This window comes from Gallinula chloropus (assembly GCF_964237585.1).
Source record: "Gallinula chloropus genome assembly, chromosome: Z".
Taxonomy (NCBI): Eukaryota; Metazoa; Chordata; class Aves; order Gruiformes; family Rallidae; genus Gallinula; species Gallinula chloropus.
This window is the reverse complement of record NC_140089.1, coordinates 7,596,633-7,614,088: the sequence shown is the minus strand read 5'-3', so window position 1 is coordinate 7,614,088 and position 17,456 is coordinate 7,596,633. Positions and strand designations below refer to the sequence as shown.

Here is a 17,456-nt window from a genome sequence, read left to right as displayed (position 1 = left end):
GGTTGTTGTCACTGTTCTTTTAAACCTCACTTATCCTAACCTGGTTTTCAGTTTGGAAATACAGTCAGTTCTCTGACAAACTGAGTTTCTGGAGGAAAATAAACTAAAATCCTAAGTGTGCTTATATTTGTATAATTTTTTTTTCCCAAAACTAGATACATATAACTGCTAAGCACCTCTGGAAAATAAGCCATTGGTTATAACAAGATTATCTTAATTCCTAAACAGGTTTCTGGAAAATGGAGAAGACTTTGAACAAAATTCACCCAGTTTCTGATCCAGAAGCAACGTATTTTCTACAAGTATCATGGGAAAATGATTTGGGCACTGGCTTTGGTGTAGTACTTACTGATGGTGAATCTGCATGGACTGGGAAAGGTAATAATGGAAAGAAAAAAATGTTTCAAGTTCTTACTGTTCTTTATTATTTATAGAAATTTTCTAAACTGTGACCTGCAACTTGCATCAAAAAGTTTTTATGGGTGTTGCCTCTCCCCAGTGATGGAGGAGGCAGGGTTCATGATCTTCTGGGACAGGTTCAGAGATCTTTCAAACTGGAAAGGATCGTGTCAAACCTAACATGAATTAAATTAGCACATGAATAAAATTTCAATCAGTAGTATTGGAATACCACTCCTATGTCTTCTCAGGATCAATGAACAAGTGTCATGCAAGTTCCATTTGCAAATTATACTTTAGGAAACATTTAATTGCATATGTTTTTTAAGAGATTTGATAAAATCCTGATAATTAAAGGTAGTTATATTTTGGTACTCAGGTAAATTTTTGAGAAGTAGGGAGAAGAACATAGTTTTTTTTTTTTCCCAGGCTTTTACCAGAATGAACAAAATAGCCTGTGGGATTTTTCCTTTGCCCTCCCGCTCCTCCCCTGCCCCGGTTCAGAAACCTGAATAAGAGGGTGTGTCTCTTAAAACATGAATACTCCCCTCATTCATGCTTAGCAAAAGAAGGAAGAAAAATCTGTGTTTAAAAGCCCTTCTCTCGGTGGCAAAGATATTTCACATGGAGGAAAGAATGATGTATTTTACAGCATATTGTAGTCCAAAACATTCTCCTCTTACTTTTCCTGAATTATAAGAATAGATGTCAATGTAGTTCCTTCCTTCCTTCCTTCTCCCTGTCCAGGGGATATTGTTTTCCATGTTTCCTGTGTAATCTAAGCTTTCAAAAAGCATTTTATATATATGTGTATATAAAGAAGTTTCATGTCTGTATATATAACAATACACACATAAAGTTTATATATAAAGTTATTGTTTATGAAAAGCTTAATCATTAACTTTTTTGAGTACAATTTTTACCTTTTTTTCTTTCAAACCGAGGTAACAATACTAACTTAAAATGCCTACATTGGTATTAAATCTACTCTTCCATATTTCTTTTAGTGCTTCAAACACACTATTGATTAGGAGTTACTGCACGAAAGATATAAATATGACAATGCTGCTTCCCTGTTATCTGTTATAAAAGGTTTTTCTTTTTTGATTTGATGGTAGGATAATCAAACTATAGCTTTTCAAAAAGATGTTGACATTGAATTCTTAACTAATTGAGCATATTGGGTTTTTTTTTCCTATTTTAAGAGCTTCTCTGGTTGTTTTGTACCTTTTGAAATTCAGAAAAAGTGATTTTTTTGAAATCCGTTATTTTTCTAAGTAAAACCTATGTTACTGCAACTAGAAGAGCATTGGGGGAAAAAAAATAAACAGTTCTCATTTTGTTAACTTCCTGCATCTGGCAGAATGGCTGGATGATGGTTTCCCAAAACAGAGGACCAGTGAAAGCAAGATGACCTCACTCTATTAAAAGAAAAGAAACCCACAACAGTTCAGCATAAGCGCTGGCTGCTCATCCAGAGGAGAGAGCTTCTATTTCTGCAAGAATCCGATCCGTTTCTAAGGAATCCCTGTTGAATCTGTAGTCAGATTATTTAAATAATTTCATTAGGATTTGCAGGCCTTGTTCATGAGCCTTTTCTACTATACAGATCTGTGTTTTCATACACTCAACGTGGGTTTTGATCACTTTTTCTAAATTATTACATCATGTCTGAGACTGCTTAGATTCTGCATTCAAAGCCTGGGAGGAGAGAAAGCAGTGGTCAGAAAATTCTTGCTTTGGGAAATCCCTTTTGGGTTTCTCGTGCTGTGGATTATTTTGCTTGGCAAGACCTACCAGAAAGTCAATGAGAGTTGCTGATGGAGTTGTCTTTTATGTTTTTTTGTATATTTAATGTGATGATGAAAAGTGGTGGGAGTCTTATTTAAGGAGGAAAAAAGTAAAATCTTGATGAGGGGGAGGAGAAGGACGTGGATATGCAACATGATCTAATGTATTCAGTTGGTATTGGGTTAAACAAATACTAGCTTATGGATTTATACATATGTTTCTCTAAAGATTGATTAGTTCTGCTAGTTTTATAAGATAAAGGAACATGCAGCATGTACAGACACCACAGGAGACAAAAAACCCCACAGTGCACTATTATATTATGTTACTATCTTTGGGTTTTTATCTTTCTTATTTTCATTTAAAGTTTATCTAATTTTTCTTGGTGTTGAAATCACTGTTCTAGACAAAACCTTATTTTTGCAAGTATTTCTGGCATACGTTTTTCTGCCTGTCTTTGTCTCATATTGCAAGGGCTTCCCCATTTGTGTCTCTTCTGTTTTGGGGGGTCATGAGAGGATTGTGATGTAGTAGCCTCTTCTCTCTCAACTGTGTCTAATGTCCTGTATAAGAAATAGGATAACTAATGAGGAAATGGTTGGTGACTGTAGCTTACAATAAAATATAAATGTTTTGATGGTAAATTTCTTGCTTTTCTTTCCCACTCAGTTCTTGCTGCGTGCAGTGGATTGTTAGCTTTGCAAGATGTGTGTTGTCCAGCACTGTACCCTCAGTTCTTCACTGTTTTATAGGCTCAGATTTTTTTCCTGACAGTACTTCCACTGTGTCATTCTTTATATGAACATTAAAAGTGCTGCTTTCAGTTTAAAAACAAACAACAACAAGATGCATATGGTAATTGTTAAAGGCTTAAGCCTTTCTGATAACATCTGTTTCATGCTTAACGTTTGAAAAATCTTGGAAAACACTTCTACTGCTTCATCTAAGATACTTGGATGTGTTCAGCTATGCTGGGGCTGAGGGCTGGACGCTTGACTTGGCTCACAGGAGGTAGGGGAGAACTGATAAGCCTGTGCCATGGCTACCCTAAGTTACAGCCTTCAGCTTTGCAGCACCATTTGTAACAATACAAAGTCCTGTTCTGAAATTCATACCTGTCCATCTAAATGCAAAATGATCAATGCACAATTGACTTTTGTTTTAGCAGTTGCTTGCTTGCAGTGCTGCATGCTGGCTTTCCTTTTGTGCATGTCCCTGTGTGCCAGCTGCAGAGGTCTGGTGTGTAGGGAATGAGGTGGTGTTGCAGCTAAATACTGTGGTTTTGCACACCAAGTATTCTTTGTATGACAAGTATTAGCAGGCTATATGTGTATTGGCCTCTCTCCCTTGTGTATTAGGACAGGCTTTTACAAATTATAAAAAAGGTTGGTGGTTGTGAGGACCATGTAGAAAAAAAAAATATTCTGTTACACCTTTACCCATTTCTCTCTCTCCTCCTGTTCTGTGTTCCCTTTCATAAAGATTTATGGAACACTGAACTTAGTGAAGAGGACAGCTACATAGTTTTGCTTTCTTAAAAAATGTGTCTTGTTGGATTTCAGGAATAAATTTCAGAAGTGTTTCACGTTTTTCAGATGATGATACTCTCAAATATAAAAGTTTGGAAAATTTAGTTCGTTAGGTGTCCCAGAGTATTTCAGTGCCATACACCTCATGAGTGTTAAGGCTGTACACAAAAACATGTATGTACAGTTGTCTGTTACAGCTCCTGTAATGGACAGCAGCATACTATTTACATTTTGGGAGATGTGTTTTTTATAGGAGCGCTCATCTAGAGTTTACAGATCTGTAGGGACATCCAGTTGTTATATGACAACCTTCTCCCCAGCCGTTTTTTTTTCTCCAACCCCTTCCGTTTTTATTTTCCTTCCCTGCAACATAGTAAGGAGAAGCATCTTCTCCAGTCTAGACGTAGTGATTCTGGAGTTACTTTACTGCTAGTTTATTCATACTCCACTGCGCTCCTACACTCTTTTTCATGTATAATGACATTCTTGCAATTTCTGACATCTGAATGTTTGTGTATTTTCAGATCTGGTAAAGCAGTATGTTTTGTGCCTTGTCCTTTTACTGACAGGTTTCCTCTTATATCTTTAAAAACTGAGGGTAGCAGAGAATGCTCTTCTATCTTTCAAGCTGTGTGTCTGAAAGGAATATGGAAAGCTTTGTGATAGACTTCAGACCTAGGCAGTAGACCTGACGTTTCACATCTTAGTGTAACAAAGACTGACTTGCTTATAGTTCTTGAGCCTAATTATATTTTTTTATTTTTCTTTTTTTTCCATTCCTCCCCTCTTACCAAAACTCCCATGTGGTTCAGCTCCCTTGTATCCCTTTGCTTTCTCTGGCTTTTGAAGGAACTAACACATTTGAATCTGCCTAGAAAATAATGCCATGTGGCAGGGGATAACTAACCTGAATCTAACCAAGTACTTTGTTCTTTTATCTTAATGCATCTGCAGCCTCAAATTTTCCACAGAGAGAAGGTGGTTTGTCCTTGTCAGCTGTTTGTTTCCTTGCAGTGGAGACAGCCCTAACATGCCAGCTCTTATCTGCCTCTCCTTTTTCACCTGCCTGTTCACCTGTGTCTTATAAACAGAGTAGTAGAGTGGGCTGCCAGGGGCTTACCTGCCTTATCAGGTTTTGCAGACATATGGTAATTACTTAAGGTAATTAGCAAGATAGTATTTGTTTTTTGTGTGTGCAAATAGTTGATGTAATTGTGAATAGATGACCTGATTATTGTGATCTGTTACTAGAAAAAAAAGCACAAAATCCCCAACAAAACCACAATAAACTCCCCCTCAGTTAAATCTGAGTGCAGTGCATTTTAAGTTTTCCATATTTTTAGATCTGCAGAGAGGAAGAGTACAAAAGCTAATAGTTGCAAACAAGGAAGATCTGGTTGGATAAGTCAAAGCTGGGGACAAACTTTGCCTGCAGTATCATTTCATTTGCTGGAGTTTCAGGGAGATGAGGCGGGTAAAAAGCAGGATAGCAACCCTAGGTTTCAAGACAGGAGAGTTTGATCTCCTCCAGGAGCTCTTTAAAAGAATCCATGGGGATATAGCTCTGGAGAGAAGAACATTGATTATTTATTGTTTTGTTAAGAATGACGTCTTAGGTCAAAAATGGTTCATCCTGCTGGAACAGGAAATTCAGCAAAAGGTGTCAGGTGGCCTGAATAGATAAACAAGGAACTTCTGGCTAAACCCAGGTGTAAAAACGAATTTTACAAGCGATGGAAGCTAGGGGAAGGTGACCAGGGTGGGATACAGAGACACTGACCAAGCATGGTGGGGAATTCAGGAGCAAAGGAGGACCTGTGGAGGAGGACCAGGCTAGAGATTATTTTAAGAAACTGGATTTACACAAATCCATGGGACCTAGCTGGATGAGACTGAGCCCTAAGGGGTCTGGCCTGTGTCATTGTGAGGCCACTCGATTATTTTTGCAAGGTATATAGTGATCAGGGGATGTTTTTAAGGACTGGAAGAAATGTCTCTACCATCTTTGGTAAGGGTAACGGGGTGGCTCTGGGTAACTGGAGGGTGGTCAACCACAAGGTGTTGAAAGAACAATCCTGGAAACAAGTTTAAAATAGTGCTAAGTAGTCATGGATTTACGAAGGGTAAGTCATGCCTGAGCCACCTGATAACCTTCTCTGATGAAATGACTTCCCTACTGAATGAGGAGGGGAAAGGTAGTGCATGTTGATTATTTTGGCTTTAGTTAGGAAGTTTTCTACACTGTGTCCTCCACCATCCTCAGAGACGAACTGGTAAAGCATGACTAGGTGAACAAACAGATGAGCTGTAACCTGTATCAGGGTCAGCTGGTTCAAGCAGATTTCAGAGGGTTGTGATCAGTAGCATGAAGTACTCAGCAGGAGGCCGGTTGCTAGTAGCCCTGTAACCAGAGAGATCAGCAGTGGTGAACAAGAAGTGCTGGTGGACATGAAGGCAAACGTGGATCAGTGGTGTGGCCTTCTGGCAAGAAGGCCCAGCAACCTTCTGGGCTGCATTAGAATGCTTGTAGCCAGCAGGTCAGTGGATGTGATCCTGCCCCTCTGCTCAGGCCTCATAAGGCCTCTGACATGGTGCCCAGTTCTGGGCTCTCCAGCATGGGAAAGTTATGAACTTAGGGAAATGAGTCCAATCACAGTCCATCAAGATGACTGAAGGACTTGAGCGTGTGTCATGCTAAGAGAAGCTGAGAGGGCTGGGACTCTGCAGCCTGGAGGAGAGAAGGCTTAGGGAGATTTATCAATGTCTATTAATGAATACTTGGTAAAAGGGAGTAAAGAAGAGCCAGGCTTTTTGCAGTGATTTCCAGAGAAAGGACAAGATGCATTGAGCAAGAGCTTTAATACAACAAATTCCATTTAGACACAGGAAAAAATTTTATTACCTTAGGGATGAACAAGCACCAGAAAAGGTCTCCTGGAGAGAATGGGGAGCCCCAGTCCTTGGAGATACTAAAAACATGGTCCCAAGCAACCTTTGTACGTGACCATTCTTTTATCAGTGGAGTTGGAGTAGACAATCTCCAGCAGTACCTTCCAACCTGAACCACTGTGCATCTTTGAAAATAAGCTACAATTACTGGAAGTGCAGAATTAATCCAGAAATGCTGAAGTATGTGAGGATATAACTATTCATAGTAAATAATGATACATTTGCCTCTTTGCTATATTTTTATATGATGGATTGATTTGATAGGTACTGCCTTCTTTGCAATATGAGGTTATCTACCATGTCAGGAAGATTGGAGAAAAATGAGGCAATTTGAACTCATGTTTGATTGAAATGCTATTCTATTTCTATCAGTGTGATTTCAATACACCTTCAGGCTTATATCTCAGTATGAAACTATCTTCAAATGCATTTGTATAGAAAATATAGTTATTAACAGGGGTTTTCAACTGGATACTCTAAGTCACTTGCAGTTCTGTGCAGGATGTGTGTTTGGGGCTTTTTGCTCGTATTTTACATTGTGTTTTGGTGTGAGTATTTTTGTAGGCTTCTTTTTTGGCTTTGTCACAAACTAATGTCCTTTTTGCATATTTTGCTCTCAAACGCTGGGCAAGTGCTAGAAAGGTCTAAGAGCAAGCAGAGGTAAATGCCACTCTAGAGCAGTCTTCCTCAGGAGATTTGTCAGAAGAAAAGGAAATGGTTTTGTTAATCAAGTAAACAATCTAAAATACTGTATGGGTAGGCTGCATATTAAAGCGTACATTACATGAGAGACACGCTGTCTTTAATTTAGAGTCTTGGCTTTCACCTGTGCAAGAAACTCTGAACTCCTCATTGAGATCTTTATTCTGATTAATATTTGACCCCTAAAAATACTGAGTAAGAGGTGTATAGAATAAAACAAAAAGGAAAGAAAATAACTGGGGCTCAGGTGGTAAAACCAAGAATTGTTTTTAGCTGTCCCTCATGGAAGATGATGAGTCTTGGTAAGATGCCATTTCAGTTTGAGGGCTAACTAAAAGAAGATTTAGGAAGGAAGAAATAAAAGATTGAAGCAGACAGTGCATCTTTATTGGCCTGTACTGCATTCAATTGTTCTTCATCTTCAAATGAATAAAATATAATTTTCTCCATAGACCAGATGCAAGGCAAGCTAGAAACATATCCCCATTTTGTGGTCCTTGAATGTGAATGGTAAAACATGGTTTCCCAAGTTTCAGGTGTAGCTTTGTTTTGTAAATTGCCAGTTTTGTTTTGTTTTAATGGTGTAAGTTACAAACTTTGAGAACTGAATCAAGAAAACCAGATCGAGTGTGTGAGGAGACAGTTGCATCTGTTGTCTTACAGGGTTTAGATTATAAGGCGTTCTGAGAAATCTAGGAGGACACAACAAATCACAGTTAAAACATTCCACTCTTGTAAGGTTAGTGTTTTTCTGAATAACTTCAGGCAAATAGAACTGTGGACTAGTAGCAATAAACCATTTTCAGACAGAAAAAAAAGGACATAACTGAAATCTTATGAAATACACAGTATTCTACATTTCCATTAGCTTCTGGCACACTGATACAAATCAAGGACAGAATAGTCTAATATTTGCTCGTGGCTTAAGGACTGTGTGTCTGTATGTGTACATGTTCACATATATATGAGTATTTATTTCTTGTGTGCTTGTTTCTGATAGTGTCTGAAGCTGAAATTTCAAGGGAGGCTGCTGACATGGAAATGAAGAGAGAGAAGTATGTCGAAGAACTGAAGAAAGCACTGGTAGCTGGAGAAGAATCAGCTGGCAAATATAACTTTGCTATTTCAAGAGATGAAGAAAAGGCAGAGTGCCACTTCTCCTATGAAAGAAATCTGAAAGAGGGCTCTGTAAGTATAGTTTAATGTTTAAATTTGACTGTTAAACTATGAGAAGGACCCTCTTGGTATGATTGTGTAATTTCTTATATTTCTTAAAATCAAATAGACCTGTGATACTGTTGTGGTTTAACCCCAGCCATTCACTTGCTTGCTCCTCTTGGGAGGGAGGAGAGAATTGCAAGACTAAAAGTGATAAAACTTATGAGTTGAGATAAAGGCAGTTTAATAGGTAAAACAAAAGCTATGCAAGCAAAGCAAGGGATTAAGTCCCCACATCTCATAGGCAGATAGGTGTTCAGCCATCCCTGGGACAGCAGGGCTCCGTCACATGTAGTGGCTACTTGGGGAGACAAGGGCCCTCACTACGAATGTGTCCTCCTCCTTCTTTCTTCCCCAGTGTTACGTGTTGAGTGTGACATCACACAGTATGGGACATCCCTGTGGTCAGTTGGGGTCAGCTGTCTGGCTGTGTCCCCTCCCAACTCCTTGTGCACCCCCAGCCTGCTTGCTGGCTCTTGGCTCTGTGTCTGCACTGCTCAGCAGGATCAGAAGCATCCCTGTGTTGCCAACAGTGTTTCCAGCACAAATCCAAACCACAGCCCCATACCAGCTACTATGAAGAAAATTAACCCTGTCCCAACCGAAGCCAGTACAGACACGTATTTCAGAATGAAGGAATGTGACCTCTGCCACAGTTCAGACTAAAAACAAGTCTCTGGTTTTCCATCATATTTCTGTGTTACTTTCCTAAATGTTACTAAATAAAACTATTACTTCTCTAAGTTTTTTATTAGTGTTTCAGTAGGATGAGAGCTAACAGTTTTAAGCTGAAACAGAGTAGGTTTAGATTAAATATTAGGAAAAAATTCTTCAGTATGAGGGTGATGATCCACTGGCACAGGCTGCCCAGAGAAGCTGTGGCTGCCCCTGGATCCCTGGCAGTGTTCAAGGCCAGGTTGGACAGGGCTTTGGGCACCCTGGGCTAGTGGAGGGTGTCCCTTTACATGGCAGGGGGTTGGAACTACGTGGGGTTTGAGGTCCCTTCCAACCCAAACCAGTCTGGGCTTCTGTGATTTTTTTTTTTTAAGCAGGGTATGCCTACGTGTTGGATCTGCAGTTTGGTATTATGCTGATCTGTTCGTAGGCTGTAACTTTGTTTTTGGTTCTTAACTTGGCAAGCGTGCTGCTTTTTTTTAAATTCCAGCCTGCAGTGCATTTCTACTTTGCTTGTTTCTTCCTTCACTCTCTCTTTCCTCACCTAAATAAGGAAAAATATTAAAATATAAGCAAGATTATTTTTAAAAGCTAAAACATACTTCTAAAATGAACTACTTTTTTTTTCTTAGAAGTTATCACTAAAATTGTTTCCTGCTTAGAAATGCATTAAATTACGACTGGGGATGTGGTGTTCCATGTTGGGTTTTGGCTGCGAAGAAAGAACACTCTTAAAGCAAGCAAGAAACTAGAATAAGCTGTATCTGTAGACACTTCTGATTATTTCAGGCTGTGGTTTAGTGTTAAAGCTTTTCTGGGGAAGATGCTAATTTAAGGTAATTGTCATTGCTTGTGGTCTTGTAGTCTTTCTCTTTTTTATGTTTTTCCCTTTTTCCCCTCCTCCATTCTAAAAATTAATGCTCTACCTTTCTCAAGGTTTGTGAACCTCAGTTGTCCCATGATACGAGTTGGGCTGACTGACCACTTGGCAGCATTAGTGACATGATTTAAAAAGCACTGATCTAAAATTGCACCAATTCAGAATTGCACCGATTCACATTCGGACAGAGTCCTGCAATCAGTTGCACTGCCATTAAGGGGAAGAAAATTGAGGGGATAGACTGGAGACAAGATTGCAGGTAGAGGAGAGAAAGAATGCCTTTAGCTGGATGTTTTGGTTTTGTTTTTTTTTTTTCCTGGGGAAAAAAAAAACTAGGATAGAGTTATACCTGGGAGCAAAGTGTCCTACCCATTTTGTTTCAAAAGAATTCTGCTTCAGAACACTGGGACATGCTTTGCTTCTCATTTGGTTAATTTTGGCAGGTATCACCTTTTAGGAAACTGTCAAAGGTGTCTAACTTGTAAAAAAAAAACCCAAACAAAACTAAAGAAACTACTTTCTCTGGGGTGTGTCAGCTGGAAGTGGAGGTTGCAAGTACATCTTTCCTCTAAATTGGAAATAGGCAAAGAATGTGGTGTTGGTATTGGTCACAAACCTGAAATGGGAGTCTGTGTACACTTCATGTATGTCCATCTCTTAAGTGAGAGGAGGAAAAATTCACTTCAAGGGGATGAGGGCATTTATATTACCTAACAAGTAACAGCTGACTTATGTGCCTATGATCAGGATCTTGGCTTCATTTTAGTAAGCAGAGAAAGAGAGTGTAATATAGGAAATTTCAGCACAATTTGGTTGAGTGGCCAAGAGGTAGGTGATGTAGGTCTTCCAGTGTGCATTATCAGTATTTCTCTCTATTTACCAAAGGCTTTATATCTCCTTCATGATGCTTCCTGTGACCACACAGGGCTGAGTGCTATTTGCTAACAGTCCAGTTCAAATGTACTATATTATAGCAGGATTGCAAGGCCAGGACCAGATTTTACTTAGAAATTATGAGCAGTAATTTTTAGGAATCCTGTTTTTATTGTCTGTGCCACACATAATATATTCTAAATACCAGACAGATGAAATAAATACTTTTTTCTTTATTGAGGGAAAATACCTTCACATATATGGGAACCACCTAATACAGGTTTCCATCAATTAAGATTTACTAGAAGTTCAATTCATACAAAAGAATCTTTATGTCAATTTGGGAAAATAAAAATCTGGCCAAAGAAACTGAGAATACAAAGTGTCCTGATTATATGTGTGCTTTTAGCTTTGGGCGTCAAAAGAGTGCTCTCAGGAGTGATGTAATTTCTTGGGTGAAAATACACCTTTTTCTTCCTCCTGTGCTAAACTAATGCCTAGAAATGAAATTGCTGAAGCCTTTGTCAGAATTACAGATAGCTTCCAGGTCTATTATTGAGTATGTTTCAAGTATCTTGCAAATGCTCTGTGAAAGTATCATGTGTGTCTTTCATCATCAGATCAGGAAATTAATCTTCTGGGGCTCTGTACAGCCAGACATCTGAGATTCAGCTAAATGTACACTTACTGCAGAGGAAGCCTAGAGAAACTGCTCTGCAACTTAAACATTACTCAAATTCAGTGTTTCTTTATTATCAGTACTTATTTTTCTTACTGGGTATTTGTTTTTATGTCTCTGGTTTAGCTGTTGCTAGCATTTTCTCTTTATCTTTCATATTTCAAAAACTGTATGTATACAACCTTCCCAGTCTTGAGAAAAGTGTTGTGGGTTGACAGGGATGATGTGTGTGTGGTGAGAGGGCAGCTTTTGGTCAAACAATCGTAGACTCCTAGAATCTCCTGAGTTGGAAGAGACCCATAAGGATTGTGTTGTCCAACTCCTGGCTCTACACAGGGCCAGCCAAGTCAGAGCATGGGACTGAGTGCATCATCCAGATGCTTCTTGAACTCAGTCCAGATTGGTGCTGTGACCACTTCCCTGTTCCAGTGCCTGACCCCCTTCTCAGTACAGAACCTCTTCCTGACATCCAACCTAAACCTCCCCTGTCACAGCTTCATGCTGTTCCCTCGGGTTCTGTCGCTGGTCAGATGTTATCAGCTCCTGCCCCTTCACTCCCCCTCATCAGGAAGCCACAGACCACAATGAGGTCCCCCCTCAGCCACCTCTTCTCCATGCTGAACGAACCAAGGGACTGCAGCTTCTCCTCATAAGACTTTCCCTCTTTTCTTTGTTATATGTGCGCTATCTGCAGACAGACTAAGAGATGTAGTTAGTCTTACAGTTAGCATGTAAAAAGCACCTTAAAGGATTCACAGTGGTAAGTCTTGCGGCTTGTAAGACATGTTCCTTCTTATTCTATCTCATTGTTAAGTAATATTTTTTGTAATACCATAGTTTAAATGAATAATCTCACATACCCTTCTTGAGGCATTTATAATTCACAGTAGTTAGTAATAGTGTGATGCTAACTAATTTTTATTGGTCTAATTCACACAAAAAAATGTGTCTGAGAGAGTGATAACCCACAACTTATTTTTTTTTGTGTATGGCATCTGTGTGGGAGAAGTGTACTGCTACAGCTGTGTACACCGTCTTGGTGTATCTGTTGATCCTTGTTGCTTGCAAATATCTGGACATGTAAAACATACTCTGTACATGATTAGCATGCTTTGCATGCAGGCTGGGAACTTAGTAAACAGATCTAATTTCTCATAAATAACAAAAGCTTTCATGGGGTAGTGCATCAGAAGTTAGTTTTTCAAGTTTCAAGCCTTAAAAAGCAATCCTTGACTGAGGTGTTGTTAAGTTAGCTTTGTCACCAGTGTCACTTCAATTTTTTTCTTCTTGAGCATAATTTTCAGCTTGGTAAATACCACTGTTGAAATACTATAATATATATATACACACACATAGTATTTCACATATATGACCATGTATACATATAGACACATATTCTTAGGGGCTTAGTAAATGTACAAATGTGAAATACTCTGTCTTTCTGAGTGTTTTGGCGTTTTGTTGGTTTTTTTTTTTTTCAGTTGTGCGCTTATATATTTGGTTTCCAGGTGATTTTGGACTACTGACTGGTAATGGTCACTTGAAGATGATAAAGTGTGTTAGACACTGAATTTTTTGTTCCCATAACAGTACTAAACTTTGGTATTTGAAATAATTTTTACCTTCTTTGGAGCAGCTTGCTATAATATAATAATAATAAGTGCCAAAACTTTATTGGGTGGTCTATAGGAGTGCAAGTAAAAATAACGGAGTGATAGTAAGCAAAGGAAAATGTAGGCATGTTATTGGGAAATATTTTCTGACACTGAAATTTGTTTTACTGCTGAAGTGCTTGCCAGAGGAAGTGGTAGCAGCCCTGTTGTGTCAGTCAAAAAATGACTGGGCTAAGTAAGGAACAGAAAATGCACTGTAAGTAACTATCCTGCATTGGCAGTATAGTATATTAGATCACTTAATAGGTGTTCTGCATCCCAAAAACCTGTGAATCTCTGCCTGCCTGCCCAGAATACTGTATGTGTGAGCTTCATTAGTCTGTGATGCAATGAATGACATTTCTGTAGTAAGGAACTTGTATTTACAGACAGACGCGCACAAATTGAAGATGGGGGGACAATGTAGGTTTTGCCTGTTGCTTCATGAAATCATAGAATCATAGAATGGCACAGGTAGGGCCACCAACCTCCAGGCCTGGATCTACACAAGGATGCTCAGGACACCATCCAACCTGGCCTTGAATACCTCCAGGGACGGGACATCCACCACCTCTCTGGGCAGCCTGTTCCAGCACCTCACCACTCCCTCTGTAGAAGACTTTCCCTTAATATCTGATTTAAACGTTCCTTCCTTTAGCTTTAATCCATCCCCCTTGTCCTGCCATTGTTTGCCCTTCTAACAAGTTGATTCCCCTCCTGTTTCTTTGCTCCCTTCAGGTACTGGCAGGCTGCAATGAGGTCCCCCCTCAGCCTTCTCTTCTGCAGGCTGAACAAGCCCAGCTCCCCCAGCCTCTCTACGTAGGGCAGGTGCTCCAGCCCTTAATCATATTCGTGGCCTCCTCTGAACCCTCTCCAACAGTTCCCCATCCTTCTTGTATTGAGGGCCCCAGATCTGGACACAGTACTCCAGATGGGGCCTCTTGAGGGCAGAGTAGGGAGGGACAATCACCTCCCTGTCCCTGCTGGCCACCCCTCCTCTGATGGAGCCCAGGATACCATTGGCCTTGCGAGCTGCAGGAGCACACTGCTGGCTCATGTCAAGCTTCTCATCCACCATGACACCCATGTCCTTCTCAGCAGGGCTGCTCTCCAGGAGCTCTTCTCCCAGTCTGTGTCTATGTCTGGGATTCCTCCAGCCCAAGTGCAAGACCTTACACTTTGCTCTGTTGAACCTCATTAGGTTCCCCCGGGCCCATCTTTCCAGCCTGTCAAGATCCCTCTGGATGGCTTCCTTTCCTTCTGTTGTGTCAACCATTCCACTCAGCTTGTTGTCATCCACAAACTTGCTGAGGGTGCACCCAATTCCATCATCGATGTCATTGATAAAGATGTTAAAGAGCACCGGTCCCAAGACAGACCCCTGGGGGATCCCACTTGTCAATGGCTTCCACCTGGACATAGACCCACTGACCACCACCCTTTCTCTATGTTCTTTCAACCAGTTTCTTATAAACTGGTTGGTCCACCCATCAAATCCACATCTCTCCAGCTTAGAGATAAGGATGTGATGGGGGACTGTGTCAAAGGCCTTGCACACGTCCAGGTAGATGACATCAGTTGCCTTCCCTTTATCTACTGATGCCGTCACTCCAGGCTTATCATCCCTCCTTTGGTGCCACGGGTTGGTTGTCCAAAGTTCGTTGTGTCTTTTCTAGACTGGATACAACATTTGACAGTATTAAGACTGTCTGGTGATTCTCCATTATAGCAATAGGAGTTGCCAGTGTAAACATCTCTATATTGATGTAAGCTTACAAACAAGCCCTTGAAGATCAGTTTGGTTTTCCTGTTCGAGCTGATAGGGAAGCATAATTATCCCTTATTTGCTTCTGGAAGTAAGCAAGTTTAGAGATTTAAAACCTGCGTGTGGTTCCTTGGAATGACTTCCTTCTCTTTTGTGCCAGCTCATTGAGGCTGGAATTAGAGTTGTCAGCCAGAGTTCTATTGTGAAAGCCAAGGAGACCTGCTTCAGTTTAGAAGAGTGTAAGATGGTAGGCTGCCTGCTGATGAGAAATCCCTTTGACATTTTTTTTTTGTATAGCTTTTACCATCAGTGTAAGTAAAGATCAAGGGAGTAATTTACAGCGTCTGTGGAACAGCCATTCAGAGGACTACAATTTACACTGTAATTCACCTGTTGCACAGCCACAGTTCCTTCTGTGAACTGATGTCTACCACAGAGTTAGATACTTAGAAGTAAACGCTCATGACTACTCCAGCACTGGTCTGTTAGGATGAAACCAAACCTCTATCTCCAAATACTTTTAAAAGTGTTTATCATGGTTAGTACATAATAAAGATGTATATGTAAGATTTATGTAGTAAATGAGTCTGTTTTGCTTTTGAGCTATTTTTGAATAGATGGAAAATGTCCCCAGATCACAAATAATTCGTATCTGGCTGAGAGGAGGCATCTAGGTAACGTGCTTATTTTTCAGTGCTGTAGTTGCATGTAATTTTAAAAGAATCAGAGTAAGAATTGCAATCTAACTTAAGGGAAGTCTGTAAGAATTCTAGTACCTTTTTACTTCCCTTTCTCAAATGGCGATTAGTAAAGATAGAATGCTGTCTCAGCTTTGTAAATTAAGCCTCAAAAAATTACACCTTTAAAAATTGTGCTGTGTGTTTTGCAGTTTATCTTCCTTAGAACAGGTGGCTTAGCTGTGAGGCGCTCAGTGCTCGCTCTGCCCTGAGGAACTGTTTTTAGGGTGGTGAGGGCGAAGCAGACCGTTCAGAGTCACATTAAAATAACAATGCTTTTCGGTATACAGTGGGACTTGTATGTCAAGCCAGCTGCAGTGCAAAATGGGCCACACACACAGAGATCCCAGTAAGGGGCCATTGAGGCCGGGCCAGCTAAACTGCTGCCACCTAAACAAACACCATCACAGAGTCAGTGATTTAGCGCTTGATCTAAGTAGGTGACCACTTGGAAGTAAATCTTTCCAAGTACTTTAGCGAGTCACTCCACATATAATAAATAACGGAAAAGCCGGCAAGATCTTTTTTTTTTTTTGCTGTACTAGCAATGAAATTGATTAAATAGCCTTTGATACACTATTATTTGAGTGCTAGCAGTCGTCTTTTTTTACAGCGATGTGACACGCTCTGTTCGTCTTCCCTTTTGTGTACATCTGTAGAGTCTGAGCTTAAGAAATTCCGCTTTAGATACAGTCATGTTGCTAATTAAGCTGATGGAAGAGATGCTGGTGTTTGTCTCGCGTGTTTCCTGTGGCTGCTTTTCCATGGTGAGCTCTCCGAGGTCATTGGGAGTTTACTAACAAGTTGAAAAAATAGTTGGAGAAATTCAATAACCCCAACTTTTCACAGCATGCAAAATGAGCGAAGTAGGGTTGGTAGAGCTCTTTATGCTCTCCAGACTGCATTGGTTCAAGGTTTGAGTAGTTACACTGCTCCGAACCACTGAGGATATGTTGTTTGGATAACAAAGGTCATTGAGAGTTCAGATTGTTTCCAAGGCAATTCGACCAACTCCACAACTGAAGAGACAGGAGGATGAAATGATTAATTTTTAGGTCAGTGTAAAGGCGATGACTCTCCTGTATCATTTATATCTATGTACTTCAGGATTTAAGAACCTACACTTGAATGAGTTCCTTGGAAGCTGGGTTTAGAAATAGCTTACTGATGTGCTTCACATTACAAAACCATGAAGTGTTATCTTTTGCATAACCTCAGACTTCTGTGTGTTACATGATTTTCCCCATCTTAACTGATGTGTACCTCTATGGACAATTCAGGTTTTGTATGTACACTTCAAATGCAGTGGATCACCTCTGTAAGCCTTGTGGTAAGAAAAGTGCTTTTAAAGGAATTTGCACCTGCCCTCTCCTTCCCCTCTCCCCCTCCCACCCCCCCAGTATTAATATGTGTACTGCACTATTTGACTAAAGTTCTGAAGAATTAAGGAGTTCTATTTTCCTTGTTTAGCTATTTGATTGTAATATTTTTCTTGGTTTGGAGAAGTGTTGGGGAGAAGTCCATTAAAAATGCCAGTTGTATATTCCTTTAAAAATGAGGGATTGTTGAAAAAGGCAGAATCAAAGACTGCTATAAATAAATACTAC

General features: G+C 40.0%; 1 protein-coding gene across 1 annotated transcript in view; it reads left to right on the top strand.

The window, feature by feature from the left end:
* Positions 1 to 239: 239 nt before the first annotated feature.
* Positions 240 to 17,456, top strand: part of XRCC4 (X-ray repair cross complementing 4) — a gene marked incomplete at its 5' end in the record, with an annotated part of 170,415 nt that continues 153,198 nt past the window's right edge. Inside the window, 2 exons of the mRNA XM_084278683.1 lie at positions 240 to 378; positions 8,371 to 8,558. Of these exons, the coding sequence (XP_084134809.1) occupies positions 240 to 378; positions 8,371 to 8,558 (327 nt within the window). The remainder of the gene's footprint in view (positions 379 to 8,370; positions 8,559 to 17,456) is intronic.